This window comes from Chroicocephalus ridibundus, chromosome 8 (assembly GCF_963924245.1).
Source record: "Chroicocephalus ridibundus chromosome 8, bChrRid1.1, whole genome shotgun sequence".
NCBI lineage: Eukaryota > Metazoa > Chordata > Aves > Charadriiformes > Laridae > Chroicocephalus > Chroicocephalus ridibundus.
The window spans coordinates 52,134,135-52,156,455 of record NC_086291.1 but is presented as its reverse complement, the minus strand read 5'-3'; the positions used below and the strand labels follow the sequence as shown (position 1 = coordinate 52,156,455).

Genomic DNA, 22,321 nt, shown 5'->3' with positions numbered 1-22,321 from the left:
TGATTTAATTCTTCAGGTATTTATTTCATTGGCCAAAGTTGGTGGTGTTTAGGACTAGGAGGTGTTCCCATGTACTGTAAAATTTACTTCTCCGTATATCATGTGTGGTATTACAATGATTTTTTTTTTCCCAAAAGCTTGTGAAATTGTAACAAGTAATAAAGCAAACATCTCTTTTTTTTTTTTTTTTTTTTTTTTGGTTGGGGAGGTACCCATAGGTGAGGCAATTGCTTGTATTACTTGACTTTTAAAGATATTTTTGTAAGGTCTCTCATCCCTGGCCTTTAAAGAAACTAAACTGTCATAAGACAAGAATGTTTTTCTCACAGTGAAGGGTTATTCCCAGTGAAGTGTCCTGCCAGAGATAAGTGCTCTTGCAAATATTCCCTTTTTCAAATCTCTTCTAAATAATAAGATGGCCAAATTGAACCAAAGCAGTCAAATTTGAAATGAATCTTGACTTGAAAGGGAGGGAGAAAGACTGGTATCAGCTGAGTGATAAAATGGCAGATGAAGTAGCCTCGATGCATTTGTGCAAGGAGAGGAAATGACCCTGGTTTCATGCACACAAGGCACAGCTACCAGAAGGCAAACAGACTTTTAGAAAGTATTTGATAAAGAATGGGAAATCCTAAGCAGTAAATGACTATGTTGCGTATTACTGCCAAGTCTGAAATGTAGAGTGCTTGGAACTGTGTGTATATCAAGAAATAGAAGTGTAATAGATGGAAAGACATCAGGGATGATGGGGGGGGAGATACAGAGCAGCTGCTAAATACAGGGACTGAATTTCAGGAGATGATCCTCAGTTCAGAAGATGGCTGGTTTCGATAAAATCATGAGTGACATAAAGAAGCTGAAGGTGGCTTGCTCTTTGTTTAGAAGCATGCCCTCTGCCTACAGCTCAGGGAATACGTGTCCAAGTTTAAAATAAGTTGAAGCACTTGTTTGTGCAGTGTGATCACTCCACGGCTGTTGCGTACTTCTGAGGGTGAAACGGGAAATACAAGTGGCTTCAAAAAAGCAGTTGGTAGAAAAACCATGCCCGTCGCTGGCTGGAGAGCCTCCACCACAGGTTGAATTTAAGATACCGAAGCTGCGGATAATATAAAGCAAGGGAATATGTATGTTCTTTACTCTTTACATGAGGATTTGTGTCTGAGGATGTTGGGCTTGGTGGACATCTTATCTAACTGGTTTCGGAGGTTTCGTAGTTCTCATATTTTTGATTTTTCATGTTTTGATTTTCATGCTCAGTCCTTACCGGGGTGTTGCATTTTTCTGATCTGGGGTCCATATCGTCAGTATAGCTGTGTTCATGTTTAGGTTGGCATGTGTATCCTCTGCTGGCTCCGGTTTTACCAGCTAAAGGTTATTGCCTGCAGCCTGCTCTCAGTTCTTTGTGACCATCTTTCTACCAGCTGCTGCCACCTCCTTTGGATAACTTGTTACAGTTTGTCTGTGAACGTGCCTTAATCCATTATTGACAAAAAAAATGGTTTGGGTTAAATAAGCGGGATGTGTGTCTGTTTGGCGGGAGGTTAATTTCTTTTAACTGGTGTCTCAGCTTTTTGAGCGTAATGCACTAGAGAGTGACCGATCACGAGGGCAGGTGAGCCAGCACGTTTGAACAATGTTAACTTCTGGAGTGAAGCAGCAGTCATGAGCACCCGTGAATGTTTATATAGGATCATCCTTTTCAAATTCTGGGTTTATCATGCACAAACCTGTGAATGCCCCAGGAGAAGATGCCCCTTTTTATTTCCGTTGCTAGTAGCCATCTGACAATAGATCAACACTCTTCTACAGCTGGTTTTAAATATTGGGGAAAACAGCAGGGTGATGCAGTTTACCTGAAGTTTAGTGTTCATCTCATTTAAAGTTGATTTTGCATGATGCCATAATGGTGTTTTATTCTGTCAAAAATTAACTTTAGTGAAACAAAATAAAATACAGTAACTTAATAGGCCTGTTCTGTGGTAGTTTAACTTGTCCTGAATGGTTTTCTAGGAAGGGTATATGCCTTTTATGCTGAGAAAGTCATTATAGAGCTGCATGTTGTCCAAGTTGACAATTCTGTTTTTGTTCTTAATGGCACGGTAGTAACTTGAATGATAACGACATTAGTCTTGAAATCCGTGCTTTCCTTCTCTCCCCATCTTTTGTAAGTGATACTGTTGCTTCTTGGGAGTGTTTGGAGAAACCTTGTTAGAGGACATCTTGAATGCACGAGCTCTATTAATGTGGCAAGTTCTGTTACAGAATTAGTGCTTAGTGTTCACGCAACTGGTGAATATCAAAGGCTATTCTGTGTTAATGTAAGAGCAAAATCTGCCAGTTTACTCGAGTAATGTATTCTAAAGCTTAATAGGCCTCTGTTTACTTGAAACACTGACCTTAAATAAATAACTGAAACAGCTTTCCCGCTTCAGAGCTTGTCCTTGGGTTTTCTTGCCAGTCATTTTGGTTTTACAATTCCATTTTCATATAATTAAAAATTCTTCTGTGATGTGTGAAAGACACACAGAGCAGAAACTGGAGATCTGATGAGAGTCGTCAAATGTGCAAAGTAAATACATTTGGAAAAAAAAGTTCCCCTCTAATCTGCTTAGCATTAAAGGTCACCTTCAGTTGGAATGCGTCGTTCTGGTGCTCGGTTCTCTTCCCTAGGCCTCACCTGAAGGCAGAGCACTGTTCAAGATCTCTGCCCTGAAACTGAGCCTGCTTTAAACTTACCTGAGGTTTCAGAAATCTCTTGGTTAATTTTTAGGAAGTTTGCTTATTCTCTCAGTATGTAGATTCCTACAGCAATGGTAGCAAACTGCTAAGGGAAGCTAATGGCTTCTAAGGAGGAAATTTCCAATGCAGTTTTGTCTCAGCTCTGCAAGCTAGCATTGTAATTTCTGTAATTAAAAATTCTAGGTAGGTTTTACCTTGTTGGAAACTAAATCCATAAGTCCTTTCTTGGACTTTGTTTCTGTTTTGGTTTTCAAATTTTGCATTTGCATCAGCATGGTTGTTTCCTTGCTTTTGTCTTGTTCAGCAGTTCAGGTTTTTAATCTTTGGTGTTTAATATTACTTGTTGTTTATACAACAAGAGCAAGTTGTTTTCAAAATCAGATGTCCTGAAGAAATTGAGGGAGAAAATTAATCAGTTAACTCTAGCAAAATTTCTCAAAGGTGTCTATAAGATTGCTTTCCATGTAGGATTAATTAGAGACGCAACTAACATGCTTTGTTTTCTTTCCTTACCCAGGTTATGCTTTTCGTTTTCTCATGTCATTCTCTTGAAGAGAGGAAATGATTGTAGTGGAACGTGTTACAAATAAGCCACTGATACGGAGCCTTTGCAATTCAGAAACGTTCATAGAAGAGCAAATATAGCCCTTTTTTGTTTGTGTTCTGGAATCTGTCTTGTTAAAAAGGGAAATAAAAATGACGACTTCGTCTATTAGACGGCAGATGAAGAACATTGTGAACAATTATTCAGAGGCCGAAATAAAAGTTCGGGAAGCGACCTCTAATGACCCCTGGGGTCCCTCCAGTTCATTAATGACTGAAATAGCAGATCTGACTTACAATGTTGTGGCCTTTTCTGAAATTATGAGCATGATCTGGAAACGACTGAATGACCACGGCAAGAACTGGCGACATGTATACAAGGCCCTTACTCTGTTAGATTACCTGATTAAAACTGGTTCTGAGAGAGTGGCGCAGCAGTGTAAAGAGAATATTTTTGCTATCCAGACGTTGAAAGATTTTCAGTATATTGATCGAGATGGTAAGGACCAGGGCATCAATGTGAGGGAGAAGTCCAAGCAGCTAGTATCTCTTCTGAAGGATGATGAGCGACTCAAGACAGAGAGGGCCCAAGCCCTGAAGACCAAAGAACGCATGGCTCAGGTGGCCACTGGAGTGGGTAGCAATCAGATCACCTTCGGCCGAGGCTCCAGTCAGCCAAACCTATCCACCAGCTACTCAGAGCAAGAATATGGAAAGTCTGGAGGATCCCCAGCATCTTACCATGGCTGTAAGTATTAGCAAACACACATAAAAGAAGTTTGTTTTTTTTCCTTTTTCTTTTGAGAAATTGTTGTTTTCTGATTTGCCGTTAGGCATGAGAGTAAGTGGTGCCTATTAGGATGATTAATACGCTGACTGCAAGGGGCTTTTTGCAATGGTTGAGTCTTTGTAGGTCTGCTCCGTGGCAATAATGTCTTCAAATGACTGGTTAAATATTTGTTTTGTAGAGGATGTGTGTGCTGACGTAAATCAATTTAAAAAGCAGTTGTTTACTGTCAATTCCCAAAGGTAGCATCGTCAAGCTGCGTTTGCGAATGTGTTCCAGTGTTTGGTGTGGTAGGCGCCCGGTCTCAGTAGGGAGATTTTTAATGGAATTTTTGGTTTGTTTCTAGTTTTAAAAGGAGTGCTAGAAAATTTGTTGTGTTGAGGGTTTTTTTTGTTAAGTATAATTCAAGAAAAAATTAGAAATACAGAGTATTTCCTGGATCACTTTGTTAGATACTTTATGTTGCTGCTATTTTATTTTAGGAAGAATATTGGTATTTGATTTCCTTTATTGCTTGCTCAGCAGTTCTTGGTCGAGTAACTCTGAATATGTCGGTGTTTAAATATTTCTACTATCAGCATTTGGTATGCAAGTATCGGTACAAAATACTATATTTCATTCTTTAAAAAAATACAATGATGTGGGAAGAATGGATTCTTTATACCACTGCTTGGGGGGACTCCCTGTCATGTTTGGAAGAGGCCTGGTTTGGCACTGAGTCCTCCTTAATATAAGTAATGATCTGATGAAAGCTGCTTTGGCTGGAATGTCAGTGGTTGTGGTCTAATTCTGAAGGAAAATCTTTTCTTTAAATGAATGCTTATAGTGTGTGGAGGACTGTAACTCAGCCAGTGTGGTGAATCGATTGAGCACCAGTTCTAAGAATCTTAAGTTTGTCGTGTCCTGTGTCCCAAAGTGCTTCTCTGATTATAAATACGCAAATGGTGTCAGTGCCCCTGACATATACAGGCGTTTTCTGTGGAAGGCAGTAGGAGGTAGCAGGAAGAATCAAGCCAGGATGAAGAAAATCTCTGCCCATTTAAAGCTATAGAGAAGAGCAGGAAAAAATATTTTTTTTAAAAGGAAATATTTTTAGGATGCAGAGTTCAAAAAAAGTGCATGAAGGTTTCCAGGTATGAGAATTTTTATCTTGTCTCTGAATTATCAGTGGAATAACAGACATCTGAGTTTTTCTGTAATAACCATACTTGAGCATTGATTCAGTGTGACTTTTTAAAGACACCATGTATATTGTTATCACAACAGTAACATTTTGGTTTTGAGTAGTCAGTAGTCTACTACAGTAGTCTACAGACCTCTGTTGACTACAACAAAAACTCTTAAATTAAGAGATAGCTTGAAATACTGGTGTTTTTAACTTACGCTGATGGACTGCAATAGTAGTCACTAAGGTATGCTGAGCACACCTTTGGTTTGTTCCACAGGGTTATTTCTTCACCAGCTCTTAACTTTAATTAGTGCAGGTAACTATTGTTTGTCATGTTAAATGCTACCAGAGGCTTGAAACAATTCCTTACAGCAGGATTGCGCAACGCAGGGTGTGTTTCTGAATTGTTGTTCCTTGGACGTTTTAAGAATTTTGATGGAGGACTAGATGTCAAGAAGCAAGTTTGGTTATTCTTTTGGTACAAAGTGTTGATTTGCTGCATACTCCCATTTGCCTGTGTATGACTTTGCTGCATGTCTCTATTTGCAGGATTGGTTTTGAGGTAATGATTTCTTAATCTTTTTTTCTCCTCCCCCATACGCATGTACCTAAGAAGCTTTAGAAATCTCAGGCTTCTTTTTTTCTTTAGGGTCTTCCTCTGTTGTAGACTCTACCGGACTTAATTATCTATCAGCAAAAATACAGATGGTTGTTAGTTTTTATGATCTGTATCTTTTGAAGCTTTAATATGTTTCTTGTATGGTTTAATTGAGTATAGCAAAGCAAACCAGCACCTTCCAAAACAGCTGTGCTAAGTGCTTCTGATAATGGAAAAATTTCTGTAGAGAGCTTTGTCCTTTATCCTAGGAATTGAGGAAGGAGTTTCATCAAAATCCAGACATTTAATCTGTTACATAAATGTAGGGTTATTTTTGTGCCTTCTGAATTTAATGGAAAAGATGCTTTTCATTATTTAAAGTGAAAGAGATTGTATCCATCATGTTTTCTTTTATTCTGTAACGATACCCTTCTTTTGTTCTGAAAATATGGATTCAGTAAAATATGTAAAAGGAATTAAGTTATGCTTAGCTCCTGGGAAATACTCTCCTTATAACAGTTTTAAGATGCGGTTGCTGTAGTATATATTCTGGTAGAATTCTCTTTCATTCCTTTGAGCCTTTGAAGAGGAGATCAGAGCTATTTAGATTTGCAATCTATAGCATGAGATTTGCCTATTTAAAATATATACATCCATCTTCTTTGCTAAATATTTAGCATGTCTTAGTAACATTCAAATATAAATAAAGTTTGGGGAGTGTAACAGCCTTTTTACCAACATAGATAAATAAAATGTTTTATCTCAGCGTTTTGGTATTAACAATTTTACTTCTCCTTGCTCGATGCAATGGGTGGGGATTGCAGATTTTGAGAATTTGTAGCTGAATGCATTCCCTTTACTTGAAAAGATTGTTTGGCTATAAAATCTTTCCTTTCTAATACTTCTTTTTCAGAGCGAAAGAAGCCTGAGCTGGCTGAAAGAGCTTAATAATTTCTCCAGTACAGATCACTAGGGGAACAAGTAACTTCCAGTGGATAATGTGTCAGGATTGTGCGTGAGGGATCTCTTCCCCCTTCTGTCAGTTACTGAAAGTGCACTACTGGGGAAGTCAGTGAACCGTGTTTTCATTGAGTTTCTTCAGAATGTTGAATTAACTTCACTGTACAGCATTGACTGTAAACACTGCAATGCTCAAACTACTGCTCTTCTCTAGCTTCTTAAGCATAGTGTATGCTTGTATCTGAGAGTGCATGTAAGAATTGGGTTTTGTATTTGATGTTGAGCCAGAAAGGCTTTTCTTGTAGAGTTGCTGGCCTTTGCATCCCACATTTATCCCTTACGAAAAAATAAAAGCAGTATTGATAGCCTGTATAGTGTGAGACAATTCAAGATGGAAAAGGATCTTGACTGATGTGCCACCGTCTCTCACTGCTACGGGCAAGACATACTGGTAAACAAGGACGTTTTCCCTGTTTCCTTGCAGATATTTTCATCTAATCTCTTAACAGTCCTTTCCACAGTCATTTCAGTGTGGAAATTGAAATGGTAAAGCATGATAGTTTTTAATAAAATCCTTTCCCCCAAAGCTTTGCCTTAATGACTCTGTTGGCCCTGAAGATCTCTGTGCTGTAAAGCTTGTATAATTCTTGAGAGTACGTTATGGCATGTGAATATTACTGACTGTTGATGCCAACATTTGTAAAAGCATTAGTATGTTTTTACTATCTAGTCTCGTAGTCTGTAAATGGAAGCTAAGTGAGATAGTGTAAAGCTAAAAGCAAAAATAAAGCTCCTCCCAGCCACCATCTTGTAGCAATTTCTGGCGTACTGGGGACACTTGGCTATCTTCCAGCTTTAACCCAGGGGTAATTAAAGTTCAGGTTAGGAGCTAATACATATTGCATGACAAAATACGTATAAGTATTTATTTTGGAGAAATGTGTAAATTGTATGTAAATTGCGTGAAATCCGATAGCAGGTTTTATTTCACGTTAAGGAAATGTTCTTGTGGTGGTGCTGAAACTAAACCTACTGGGAAGAGGAAGGAATGTAAGGTCAATCATTGAAATCTTTTGGAGCAGTATTTCCCCACTCCTCATATGGCTTTGTGTCTAAACACTGTCTTTTTGCTAGACTCCAGTCACACTGTTTTGAAAACTAGGCCTCTTGTTCCTCGCCTTGTTTCATGTACAGGTGCCAATGACCACTTAAATAGGATTCTGGATTTATGGCTGCATGGGGAAAAGTAGGGTGTTCTTAATATAGACCTCTTAAGTCTGAACTGTGGTGCTGTTTCCAGCTTGGGAGTGCATTAGTTAGAGTTACTGGTCTCGGTAAAGTCCTTCATCTAATAACCATCTTTTAAAAGTATTCTTTCAGCGCAGGCTTACACAGGAATATTACTCTGTCACACTGGAGCCATCAGCATGGCGGCAGCAGCATGGCAGAAGCGTAACCCACAGTCACTGCTGTGTGGCAGACAATTCAGTGTACCTGTGAAACGTTGTACTCAAGCACCTCAGGCCTGCAGAAGCTTTTAGGAGACAGGGCTGGCGTGTAGGAACTGTGCTTTCCCTGTTCTTTCTCAACCATCTTGAGGGCAGGGCAGTTGTGTTGTCTCTAGCAGACCTATCCAGGATTGTCAAAGTTAAGCTGTGGTTGCTCGGAAAGCAAGCAGGGTATTTGCTGCAGCTCCTTATGGCTAGGGTGGTTACGGGAATCGGAAAAATGATGGAAAAATCCTCTGCCTGGAGGGAAGTGACTGACACAGCCAGTTCCTTGGCACCCCTACCTCCAGCAGATACTGCGTTTGAATGAATTTCAAGTTTGAAGGATCCCAGGAAAATATAGGCCCACTCCCTGTGCTACCTTCATGTTTTAAAACAAAGTTTACCGAAGCTCCGCCTTTTAAAGAGGTCCAATCCTATTATGCCTAAACCAGGACCTACCTATGTTATTTCAGGTTGTACACATGTCCTTTCCTTTGGCCATCTGCTGCCTTGGGTTTGGGTTGCACTTAGAAATGTTGGCAGAGCAAGACTGGTGTGTGTTCTAATGTCCTGATTTCATTTACACAAACGCGGCAGAGTAGAGAACAACGCAACGTGCACAGTGTGACCTGATTTTAGAGGAGCACTTTGCCCGGAGGTAGGCTGCTTGGCTGAGAAATCCTATTCATTATACATACAGCCTATTTGATAAAAGATTGGTGAAAGATGGACCAAAAAAGGCTTTTATGGATCTTGTGAAACGCCACGTCTGTTAACTTCACCCGTAAAGATTTTGGGAGCAGTTTTCTTTAGGTGAAATGATGAGTTGTAATATTTCCAGTGATAATTCACAGTAAGTTGACTCATTTATTTAAAAACAGTTTTGTGAAGCATCAGCAAATTTGTGTTCACTCATCTATTTCAGCTTTGTCTCCCCTTTTGCTTGGAGTAGATAATAATTCAGAGCAATTACTAATTTGGGTTTGACATTATAGAAAGTCCAGAATGCTGCTTTTAAAAGTTGTCTTATAATGTGTTCTACATCTTTGCAGGTTGGAATACGTCTCTGGCCTTCCATCTTAGTCAGGGAATACATGGCATATCATCCAGCACCGAATTTGGATGAGCTGCCTGAATAATTTCTGTGGTTTGAGGCGGGGAAGGAATTTGGTAGACTCCTGTGTTATCTGATAGATGTCACTTGACGACTTGATTTAATCCTCTTGTCATACTTTCGTTTTTCTGTTGCTCTAAGTAAAGGTGGGAGATGCTGTTGGTATAGTCAGGCTTCTGTAGTTGCAATAAATTATCTAGCTATGTCTATTAAGATGTCTATTAAGATGAGTGCAGGGATCACCTGAGAGAAAAAAAAATGCTCTTTAACTGCAACAAGCCTTAAGGATTTGTTCAGTATTAAATGAATTTCATGAGTGCTCTGTCTGCTTCAGTGCAAGTAGGAATCATGCAGTAGGGTGATCAGCTCCACCTTGTTGCATTAATAGGTGCTATTTAATTTTTGTGTTGTATATGAAAGATCTCTTTAATTCCCAATGGAAAGGTGCATTACACAATTCCTTCTAGATTAAGCAGTTTGCACGTACCCTTTCATAATTTGAGAGGTTAGATTGGCTTTTTGAAAGTATCCCACCTTTATTTGAATAGTCTTTCATTTGAAGACTAACAGATGGGTTCTCTGCTTGGTTCCCAAGTGAATTGCTATCAGATTCTAAGTTCTTACCTTGATATTAGTCTAATTCTTCAAGTCAGACTTGATTTTGTAGATGTACTGATTGAGTGAGGAAGCAGCTTTTCTTTCTGAACAAATGTTACTAAGAACCGAATTCTGTTCTTAAGAATGCCACCTGCAAATTAAAAAACTGAGGCTTATTTTCCATGGTGCTCTGTGCCATCACTTGGTCTAGACCGACATAAAAAACCAAAAAACCCACAACCAAAAAAACTCCCAAACCAAAACAAAAAAAACAAGCGTATGCTTCTGAATGCAAATACCCAGTCTGATTTTTATTATCAATGCAGGGAATGACTGCGTTTTAGCTGTGTACTGTATAGGAGCTTTAACTCACTAACTTAACCAAACCTATAGATGTCTACAGAGGGCTTTTAATATAGACAAAATATCGTAAATTACCAATGAGTATGTATGAAAGACGTCATAGCCTGTTCTAGAGACAGATGGTGGAGTGGAATCCTGCTTTAGTGATTAACTGAGGTTGGAAATTACTTCCTTGCGCTGCAGCTAGAGCCTTGTTGAGAAGACAGCCCGATGGCACGTCTCCCCACTGCAGCAGATTCCCTCGCGGTTGCTTCTGGGCAGCCTAGAGAGGTTGGGATCTCCAAATTCTCAAAGCAGCAACAAAAGCAGGGTTTAGCAGGTCAGAATTGATCTATTGAGTCCCATCTTACATAAACATCTGAGTTAACTGTCATGTGCTGTGGGATAAGAGATTCTTTGTGTGGCAGCGATACTGTTACTGAGGCAATAACCTTTATGCTAGATCCTTGCAACTAAAACGTTAATGCAGGATGAGGCCAATATAGAAGGGAAGTTATAATACTGCAGAAATTTAGGAGTGAAGTTGCTAGGTAAAACATGTCAGATAACTACCAAGAACAGTGGATTGACTTTCCCTTAACGCTGTTTCAGAAAATATGCTGGCAACTATTTAATATAGAATCATAGAATCATAGGGTTGGAAGGGACCTCTGGAGATCATCTAGTCCAACCCCCCTGCCAGAGCAGTGTCACCTAGAGCAGGTTACACAGGAACATGTCCAGGTGGGTTTTGAATGTCTCCAGAGACGGAGACTCCACCACCTCTCTGGGCAGCCTGTTCCAGTGCTCTGCCACCCTCAGGGTAAAGAAGTTCCTCCTCATGTTTAGGTGGAACTTCCTATGGTCAAGTTTGTGCCCATTGCCTCTTGTCCTGTCCCCGGGCACCACTGAAAAGAGCCTGACCCCATCCTCCTGACACCCACCCTTTAAGTATTTATAAGTGTTGATAGGTCACCCCTCAGACGTCTTTTTTCCAGACTGAAGAGACCCAAATCCCTCAGCCTTTCCTCATAAGAGAGGTGTTCCAGTCCCCTAATCATCTTTGTAGCCCTCTGCTGCACCCTTTCCAGCAGTTCCCTGTCCCTCTTGAACCGGGGAGCCCAGAACTGGACACAAATGACACATATAGATGGTTTTATAACCAATGCAGAAGTTTAAATGTAAAATAGCAGCATTTTTATCAATGTTTTTTAATGTGAGGCCCAAGGTAGAATTTCAAATGGACAAATTTTTCCTTTTTTTGTAAAAGGAGCTCTAAAGTGCCATTTAGAGTTAATAAAACCAAGTAGAATGAATTGCTGAGAGGCCTAAAAGTGGAAAGAAATAAGCTATATCTGTGAGACCCCTTATTATCTGTGTTCAGATCCTGGAGCTGCTGAATGCTGGTCTCTGTTGGGAGCTGTGAGGTAATGTAGCTCTCTGCCAAAGCCAGCCTGCCGTTCCCGTGCGCGGCTGGAAGGCCAGGACCCACCATGGGAGGGTGAGCGAGACGCTTGGAGTAGGATGTGATCCCTGCTTCTTGCAGCGCTTTAGTGTAAAACCGCTGCATGCTGTTAAAAGCTGAAACTGGTGAGCGCTTTTGGTAAGTAGTCCTACGTGTGGAAATGGGAGGAAAGCCAACAGAGTTAAAGTAACCCATTTCACATCATTTTCAAGTCATTCTACTATCAGCTTCTGAGTTGTTACAGAATGTAGGTATGCCAACAGAGATGGAAAAACTCCTGTGCAAAAAGTGCAGGAAATCGCGTTCTTCCCCACAATTGCAGCTAAAGAAACAGAAGACCAGAAAGTACCTTCCTGATCATAATTCCAGTTGCCCTCTGTTCTCAGGCAGCTATGTTGCTGTCCCATTTGTATGCTTATCCAGCTCTTTTGAAACCAGTTATGACTCTTTCTTTCTACAATTCCTGCTTCCAGACACGTCTTTCTATTTGTATCTCAAATTTATTCATGGTCAATTTACACCATTAGTTCTTGCCCCTTTATCTTAAATAGCTTTTCTCACTCCACAGTATTTGCAAGCCTGATGTATTTAGCAACCATAAACTGCTTGATCTTTTTGCAAAGATAAACACATAAAATATTCTCTATGCTCAAAAGGGAAGCGTTTCCACATCCATTCTGTTTTGAAATCATCTGCCTCGGATTTGAATGACTACAATTGCATTTAATTTGTTAGATGAATTCTGACTAATGCTTTCATGCAGTAGTGCTACTGTTAATAATAACTGTATTAGGTTAGGGGCTGTGAGTTACATATTTTGGTACTAAAGAAAGTTCTCTACATCTCTGTCACTTGCAGTTGATGCCCTCAATTTGTATAAGATGGTTATCAAAGAAATTATTTTCTTTCTCCGTGTCATACCATTTCTATTTTTCCCTTCTTGGTCATCTGTATTTTTTAATATTCCTGTTTCTCCCTCTAGTTTGACAATTTTTCTTAGCATTATCTTTGCGTATTCCCATAACCTCCCGCATTTGTTTTCTACATCATTTTTCTTAAGATGGATCTTAAAGCCAGTTCTTGAGAAACTGTTAGTAAACTTCCTTGGTGGTAGGCAGTATGATGTAATCTCTTCTTCAGGTTGTTCTTTTCCTGTTTCAGTTCTTAAACTACCCTCTGTTTAACAGTAACGTCCTATTTACCATCATAAAATACTTTGCTGACTCCATATAGATTAACTTTGCTGCTTTTCTTTTTGACTGACAAATCAGAGAAGGATCTCATTTTTTTCTGTTACGAGATACCTTTTGGTAACCTCATGTGGAGTTTTAGCCTGTTTTCTTTTTAGTTCTCTTTATTTTCGTATTTAAGAATATTCTTTACAAACTTCACAAACGCTTTAAGGCTGTATTTTCCATGCCGTCAGGCATCCTTTTATCTGATGTCTCGTTTATTCCTACTTTAAAGTCTGTAATAATCCATATAATATATTGGAGAGCCTGCCTGTGACTGTTGGAGCAAAAAGGACTTGTGGAGCAGGCTAAATTTAGAGACTTTATATGAGAAAGGGTTTGAAAAAGCAATAGAATTAAGGTATGAGTAACATCTTTGTAAGTGTGAAGTTCGCAGCTTATTTGTTTGGCTTGAAAGCTTTAGGATCAGCTCAACGTGGAAGGAATCATTCTGGGTGGTAAATGAATTTGTCCCTTTAGAAATGGCGTGGGATGGGATGGCACGTTGGGTTATGGTGGAAAGGAAAGATCATTCCTCATTTAGAGAGAGTCACCTTCCTTCTGGCCTGCTGGATGAGAGAGACAAGGTTATGCTTTTGGTTTTAAAAAGTCAATTTGGCCTAAAAGTTAAGGGGAGACAAGACTGCAGTACTTGGAGGATTGAAGTAGTGACTGAAAAAGTGTTTTGTTTTGTTATTTTTTTAAATTACAGTTTGGCAATCTGATTTTTATATGCCTAGCTGGCCTATTAAGAGGAAACGTGGTTTCTTTGAGTTTGACATCAGAGCTTAAAAATATAGATCCTCTTTATTAAACGTCAATGTATATTTTGCCAGACTAATTATCATTCCAACCATTAAATGCTAACTTCCTTGACAAGGTAAGATAAAATTTCTGTGTAAATGATTTGGATGCTAGAGAATTCTGAGAGGGGGGGGATGACAAAAATTGTTTAATTACTGTATGGTGATAAACCTATTAGTATTGTCCCATTTGGATGGGAATATCTGCCTGCTACTGTAGTGAAAACATCAGTTAAAGAATGCTTGTGTGTTGAGAAATTGTGTGTTTTAGCTGTCAAGCTTGACCGTTATTTGAGGAGGAGTGAGGGAGATTACCAGCTGCTATTTAGCTAATAGAGGTCTTCATCCAAAGAAAGACCAACCAACAACAAAAAACAAACTGCCCTCCAACATATATACCAAACTTTTTTTTTTTTAACAGAGAATGGTACAGTATTTTTGTAAATTTTGAGTATGAATAGCTGGCTTGTTGTTCTCTGAGCCTGCCTGGCAGTTAAGAATAGTTCTTTATTTGTCCCATTAAGACTGTATTATTTTACAGAAAAGTGGGTGGTATCCAGTTTTACCCTGGTATTGGCCAACTCCCAGCAAATTCTTACTGACATTGGACGATGTAAGAAACATCAACAAATGTTTTCTTGAACGATTAATTCTGTAGTTTTTTTAAGTCAGTGGCCTGCCTGCGGAAGCTCTGATACACTGAGACAGGGTCTCTAGCATTTGTTGGTGATACTTTTTGATATGACAGCCGCACTAACACAAAAAGCCTTTGTTTTCCAGGGAAGTTTTTCCTTTAAAAGAATTGAACTGTGTTGCAGAGTTCTCCCTGCTTAATTGTTCTGGTTGTTAACCTCAGCCTTGGTACGAACTTTATCTCTGAGGGTTGAGGGAGCTGATGGTGGTCAGTGAGGGACCTGTTGCTGCGCTGGGGACCTTTGAGAATGGCTGTGTGAAAGTGGGGTGGTCTGGTGAGAACAATAATCAAACCTGTTATATCTTTTTGATTGTTAAATTTGCTGTTTTTTTGTCTCCAACAGCTACATCCCCTCGAGTTTCCTCGGAGCTCGAGCAGGCCCGGCCTCAGACAAGTGGTGAAGAGGAGCTCCAACTGCAGCTGGCGCTGGCGATGAGCCGGGAAGTGGCGGAGCAGGTCAGTTCCCGTGTAGGTTTTCCACAGTGTCTATGCTTTGATAGTTGAGACTACAATCCTGTTTTTTGGTTTTTTTCAATGGCAGCTTGGCTTTGCTCCAGGTGGAATAGGGGGAGAGAAAGGCCATTTTGGAAGATGTTGCTTTTTTTTTTTTTTTTTTTTTATTAAAATCTTTTTAAAGTAACTGCAGCCTCCGAGCTGTTGAGACTAGTGGAAGACAACAGTCACTTTGCAAGAAGACTTTGTGTGGGAGGATGTTAATCATCACATTACTGAAGATGTTTTCAGTTAGGAAGAACTGAAAATATGACTAGTCCTGAAAACCTTCATTATTTGGGCCAGCATAAGAAATGTTAGTGAATTCTGATTACAATGAAATCTTGAATGATCTGCTCATTCGGTGAGATTGTCTGGAACAGAAAGGTGACCTGACACAAAGTAGTAGAATTTATAAAGAACGTGGTTTACAATAACTTGGCTCCTGATCTGTCACACAGGTTACGTTACTGTGATAATTCTTAGGAGGGTCATTCTGAATTTGGAGTAAACGCTGTAATTGTCGATAGATTTTACTGCATATTAATATATAACAAAGTTGTTGAATCTCAGCTATGAGTGAAAATTCAAATCAGCCTGATGAGTGTCTCATGTTTTAGAGGCTTCCTGTGATTTTACCTTACTGCTGTAGGTTAGGCATTGGTATCCTTGTGCTTGGAAAGGGAAACTACCAACTGGTAAACTTTGTCATTATTGAGCAATAAAGAAAATAAAAATCAGAATCTATCCGTTGAAATAGCCTAAAAAATCACAAGGGAAATACCAGCTGGGGAATTAGTCAACTTCTGAAAGACATGATGCAAGCAAAGATATTTAAAGTAGTTGAATGTACCACTAACATGGTAGTTAACAGATGTATGCATGGAGTTGGCTGGATTAATTCACTTAGCGTTCTTTATAACAGTTGCTTCAGGTGTGGAGGGAAGCTGACAAAAGCCAGGAAAATAGAAATTTAAATCACTGCATCCTTCTGTGATGTTTTGAATGCTCAAGAACATTACAGTAATTTAGAGATGGGATACTTACTTGTAAGTTCTGTGATGTTTCTAGCATTGTAACTGAATTTTTGGAAAGAATGTTTCATTTATACCTTTCCCATTAGGAGTAAAACAATGCGAGGGTAAATTTCAGTCAGCAAAATGGATGTTGTTATGATCACACTGTTACACTGGTGTTAAAAGGGTCAGGGTGCTCCTGACCTCTGTTTGAGGCAAGAAATTTTTTTTACTCCACTTGTGTTACGGACAAGTGACAGCAAATAATCCTGGCAATCCCACTGCGCGTGCCTGTGGTGCGCATTGCTCCTAGGGTGGCAGGGAGGACTGCCCAGGCCTTCCCTGGCAGTGTCCTGCCAAGGGGGTAGACACCTGGAGGGAGCAAGCAGCAGAGTCTAGGCTAATGGTCTATATCAACAGTGTTGATTTCCTTTGCAGGAGGAGCGCCTCAGACGCGGAGATGATCTGAGATTACAGATGGCTCTGGAGGAGAGTCGCAGAGACACAATTAAAATTCCCAAAAAGAAGGAGGTAGTGCCTTCGACTAAGAAATTCCCGGTTATGCTGCCAAAAGCTGAAATACAGTAACACAAAATAGCTTAATACTGAGCTCTTTTATGCTTTTGGGATTGCTTTGTTGTATAGCTTAAAACTTCTTCCATGTGGGTTAAATTTCAAACTACTAGTCAATGCAGGTGTGTAAAAGGAAAAAAAAAAAAAAATTGCTGCTTCACTCTCATGGGTTTGTACTTCAGATTGGTAATGCTCTTGATTAAAGCTCAGATTATTCCTGCCCTCAGCATACCACTTTGTTGGACCTAATGGATGCCCTGCCCTCCTCGGCACCGGCCCCACAGAAAACGGAGCCTTGGGGACCTCCTGCTGTTGCAAACCAAACTGATCCCTGGGGAGGATCCACAGTTGCAGCTACTGCCTCTGACCCGTGGCAATCATTTGGTAAGAATAATCTGCTAGAGGAATGCTTATTTAAACGTTTTTGGGTTTTAACGTTGAGCTTTTCAGAGTTTCTCAGTGTACAACGTCGTGCTTGATAACGATGGTCTGTTAGTCCATTTTGATTGTTTCCTGTACTCTAGAACTAGCATTGCCCTAACTCATTTCCAAGCAGAAACAAATACATGTTGCACTTTGTTCCTGCTTTTTAAGCAGCTGGGTTTTTGTGTGTGCATTTTGAATCTTAAGATGGAGGAGAAGAGTGAAGCTTCTGTCGTCTTTGTACAGCAAAACCGACTTGTCTCAGACTGGGGGGATGCTCATGCTTTGACTGCTGGTTGTGTCCAGTGTCATGGATTTAGACTCTTGCTAGTATTTAATATAGTGCTGGGCAGGGTGCTATGGTTGGGAAGGCCATAGATCTGAATTACCATGTCTTTAATTGCTCCTAGTGAAATGTGGTGTGTATACCATCAGAACCAAATGGATTAAATTGTTTAAATGGAGATTTTTTTATACCTAACAAAAAAATATGAGGTTAAAATATTCACCATGTTTCTTAAGCTTTCGATGCTAAATCCATGGAATCTGTTTCTGAAGTGAAAGATCCAGTGCTTCACATCTTAAAGAGCAATTAAGTCCACTTTTTTTCTTGTTTGCTTTTGTGTGTGTGTTTTGCTGCCTGTGTAGTGTTTTCTAGGTTAGCCAAAGTCTGTCCAAGGAGTTTCTCCTTCTCATAAGAAAGTTGATGATTCCTCACAGTACGTGTTAAACTTGCTACGTCTGTGGAATTGGAGCTGGATCTGCTTTTTGTTGTCTTTGGATTTTTTTTTTCTTTTTTGAGGGACAGGGGTTCTGTGCAAATGGAAGCTTTTTCCTGAAGACTAACGGCTTAGTTCTGTCAATTTTGTTTCAGGCTGGTGAATCAACGACCTCTGCTATAAAGTGCTTCAAAGTAATTTGCATCGGCATTCAGCCCATCACCATCAAGATTCCTGATGAAAATTTTGAAGCTTAATAACTAAATGCATTTTTTTTTTCTTCCTCATAGTGGCATTAAAGGCACCTACATAGCTGCTGGGACAATTACAGTTCATTGTTCTAAGTGTTTCTTTTTTGGTGATAAAACTACAAGCATGAAATCAGAAAAAGTCCAAGTTTTGGGCCCTAAGGCTGTTCAGTGTATTTTTCTGTGGTTAAAAAACAAACAAAATCCACCTTCTTCAAATCTTGTGCTCGATATATCATCTTCTGACAAGATTTTCCTTGCATCAGTTGCAGCTGTAGCGTTTCCTCTCAGTGTCTCTAAACTTTATTAATGCCATAGAACACCCCCTTGTTCCAGCTTGCTGGTTACTTGGCTCCCAAGGATATTATTGAAGATGTAAGATTTATGACTTTTACTGCTAATAAGAGCAGCTCATTAAATTGTATTTCTCAAAGCTTGCATGTGCTTTGGCATTTTGGTAGCGATAATGGAAGCTACGGGAAGGTATCTTCCCAAGTGCTCTAATTTTGTGTGCTCTCTTTATGAAAGAAAAGACATTTTTTTGAAAGCTTCCGTTGACGGGAAGTGCTGTCGTTAGCATTTCTTGTGTGGCATTGCTCGTAATTCAGCACTAAGGGTAGATAAAGGAAATCTAAGTACCGGTGTGGGAATAGTTGGACTTATTTGGAGAACTTTAGCATTTCCTGGTCTGAAGCTGCAGCAAGACCGTGCTGCCTGTTGATGAAACAAAGACCAACGTTGCAAATTGGAATTTGTGCCACTGTGTGTAGCATTGGATTGGCTTTCAAGAACATTGTGATGCCAAGGGGGTCTGTACATAGTTTTGAAAAATAAAACAATAATTCAGTTGTAACTTGAAACCCACATGGCGGTTAAAGATAATAGCCATGTACCGCATGGATAATTCTGTCCTACTCTTGGATTATACAGTTGTTTAGTGATTAAACAGTGACTGGTTGAGAGGTTTCATTGGGAAGAGGAAATGTATTTGCATGTACTATCTGACACAAAGGTAATTGATCACCGTAGAGTTGTACAGGATGTGCATTTAAAGTACGGGGTTCCCATTCCTGCACTCTGATGGCTGGGGAGGAGCAGCAGGGATGGACGTCAGAAGAACAAAGCAAGAGCGATAGCTTCCAACACAGACCTGGTCCCCTGCAAATCCAAAATGTGATTTGCTCCAGTGGTCCTGGGGTTTGATAAGCCAAAATAGTTCCATTTAATGGTAGAAGGAAGAAGAGGTCACCTAATCTGAAAAGCCATAAATTAGTAGGTTGGTGAGGAAGAAGAAAAGCCTGGCAGGAAATTGTCTGTAGTGAGGCAAGTTTCTCTCTCTTTCCTTCTCCCTTTACAGCCTTAATTTGTCATTTTCCACGAGGAAGCCCTAACCTTGTGCACAACCTGTTGATGTACAAGCAGTTTGGTAATCTTAATTTCTAGGAGTGAAGAGTTGTCAGTGTCTTCCAATAAAAATGGGAATCCTGAACATAGAGGCATTGGGCTGAAAAAAAAATATATAGGAAGAGCTATCAGTGGACAGCTTAGATCTGTGTCAGGAGGAATGCTTACAAACAGGAATAAAAAAAGCACAGCTAGCTCAGGGAAGCTGATTATATTTTTATGAAAACAATATGGTAAAAAGAGTTGGAAAACTGTTCCCTTTGAATCTTACAGACTGACTTTTCTTTGTTCAAGTCTTAATGTTCTATATTTCATATCTTTTATATATAGGCTTTTTGGAAACCTTCTTTCCCATCATGAGTTTGTAAATATACCCTGTGATTTAGGTCACTTTCAGTCAGGGATTGTCTGTTGCGGTGGCAGTGTCTGTAACACAGGCAAGTTTATTTTCTTGTTGGAACTACCGATTTTTTTAATTCAGTTTGAAGTGGGAGATTTGTTTTATTCATCTGTGTTGCACAGAATTGACTTGTGCTGCTTGTTCGGTATGTATGACACAGACACTGAGACTTATCAGTATTCCTAATGATGAACTGCTTCACCTATTTATGTTTATTATTAGTTGGCAGTAATGGCTCATAAGAGAGAGTAATCTGCAGGGAAAGCTTTCCAAGGGGGAACTGTACTGACTTGTGTTCCTGATGGTTCTTTTTGCAGGTGCCAAACCAGCTGCTTCTGTTGACCCTTGGGCAGCACCAGCAGGATCCACAGCTCAGTCTCTGCCCAAAAATGTTGACCCTTGGGCTCCTGCTCAGCCATCCTCTACTGCAGCAAAATCTTCTGTGGATCCTTGGGGACCAGCACCTGCAAACAAACCTCTCTCTACTTCTGGTGAGAAACGGTCTCATCCCATACCCCTATTATTTGAGTAATGAAGGTGAAATCCAAATTATTTTCTTGCATTAACTTGATTCAAAGAAGCTGTGTGCTGAACAGTTTGCAGTACAGGTCTGTAAAATAAATGGGAGTTGTAATAGCTAGCAGCAAAACAATCTTCAAATGTAATTATTGTGACTTAGAGCTCTGAATTCTTTTTGCTTCTCCCTGCTCTGTCCCTTCGACATTCTTTTATTGGTATGTGTGCATGCATGCTGAGCACTTAGAACTTCTGCTGCTGTTGAGTTTTTAAATGTGTTTTATCTTTAATTAGTCAAGGACTTAATTTCTGGAAATGAATGATACTATAATTTTACCTTTCATCATGATAAATAGCTATGCAGATGGATGTCTCTGCAGATGTAGATTGACAGGCCGAGCAGCTCCATGCTCTGAGGAGACTTTTAGAGGTGCAAATGAAGGTTTGTTACTTCAGACTGAGGGTGTGAAAGCTATCCCTAAGCCCTTGTGTAGCAAGATACAGGAGGTGCTGATGTAATTGTCTATTCATGCTCTGTAACTAATGCAACCTTGATGAATCTTAATACCTGGTATTTTCATGTTGGCACTGTGGCTAAATGCATCCTAAATGCATTTTCTGCTAGTCATTCATCTCAGTACATAATAAACAAAGGAGTCTGAGTACTGCGAAAAGTTGTCTAATCAGCTTTTCACTGGGCAAAGGGCAATAACTGGATCATTATGAGAATGATTCTTTAGCCATGGCGAGTCTTTGTTCTTGATAAGAAGTATTGTTGTTATGCGCAATCTTCATTCTTGGGGTTTTGTCTTTTTGTTCGCTTTATGGAGCTAAGTCCGTAAGGTGTTGAAGGTTAAAACTAAATTTGAAAAACATTTCAACTAATTTAAAAAAAAAAAAAAAAAAGGCAAACTTTAAAGCTTTTCAGGACTGTGGTTGCTGTTCGTTTAGTTACGTTTTTCTTTCTCCCTTTTGAGGTAAGGGTGTGTCCACAATTTGAAAATGTTGTGTTTTCATTTGTTGCAAACTCTGGGCAAGTTCTGGTGCTTCAGCTAACAGGGCCTTTCCATCTCTACATGGCGTAGATAACCTTTTCTGTTGCATTCCTGCTCCTTTTAACTTGAGAAGCGTAAGTCAAATCATCACTTAAGTTATAGCAATGATGCCTTTGTCTTTGGAACTGTCTTCAGAAGTGTGTTTTACTTGAGGGGTGATTAACATGCTTTATAGTATAGGCTGTAAATCTCTTGCTGTTCTCTTCTTCCGCAGCAATATATGCCTGCCTACACATCTATCTAGTGCAGACACTCAATAAAAACCCAGCATGCTAAGGTGTGCCTTACATTGTGATTTAAACACACATTATTCTGAATTAGTTGGTGAATACTGTAAGAAAGGACAGTTTTCTGCCATTATCCTTGATCCTAGGCAAGAGTAGGAGCACTCAGGCTGATCTGAACTGCTGTCCTGGAACCTGACAGAGCGGCTTCTTGGTAACATGAATGGCTTGGAAGTTGCGTTCAGTAGGATCAGGTGTGTGAAGCAACCGAAGATCTGTTAATGACAGGGCTGTCTTGTTGTTTTGAACAGGAAGTACATCTTTTGACCTCTTCAGTAATTTGAATGGTACAGTTAAAGATGATTTTTCTGAATTTGACACACTTCGAACTTCCAAAAAGCCAGGTATGAATCAGATTCTTAGCATGTGGCAATTTGGGTGATAGTCTCAGCAACAAATGTCTTGATTCTTAAATTTTATTTCAAAAAAATAAATAAAATTGACTTTCACAAAGGAAAAAATGAAAGCTGGTGATAATGCAGCAGTAAAAGCTTGTTGTTAACATTTTTGCCTGTGCATGAACTTATGGGGAATGAGCCTTCTGCATTATAAGCCATAGAATTTCACTCTGTAATCTTTTGTTGCATTGACCCAGAAATTTGACTTCTAAATTTTCAGTATCCAGCGTGTTTGGAGTATGGATCATGCTCAGAGAGTTA

General features: G+C 39.6%; 1 protein-coding gene across 2 annotated transcripts in view; it reads left to right on the top strand.

The window, feature by feature from the left end:
* Positions 1-22,321, top strand: part of EPN2 (epsin 2) — a 47,768-nt gene that overhangs the window by 18,395 nt on the left and 7,052 nt on the right. Inside the window, exons 2-7 of one of the 2 annotated variants that reach the window (XM_063343191.1) lie at positions 3,257-4,030; positions 14,876-14,988; positions 16,479-16,571; positions 16,841-16,997; positions 20,125-20,298; positions 21,914-22,006. In XM_063343191.1, coding sequence (XP_063199261.1) covers positions 3,436-4,030; positions 14,876-14,988; positions 16,479-16,571; positions 16,841-16,997; positions 20,125-20,298; positions 21,914-22,006 — 1,225 coding nt within the window. In that variant the 5' untranslated portion in view covers positions 3,257-3,435. The remainder of the gene's footprint in view (positions 1-3,256; positions 4,031-14,875; positions 14,989-16,478; positions 16,572-16,840; positions 16,998-20,124; positions 20,299-21,913; positions 22,007-22,321) is intronic. The other variant, XM_063343192.1, reaches the window with a different exon arrangement.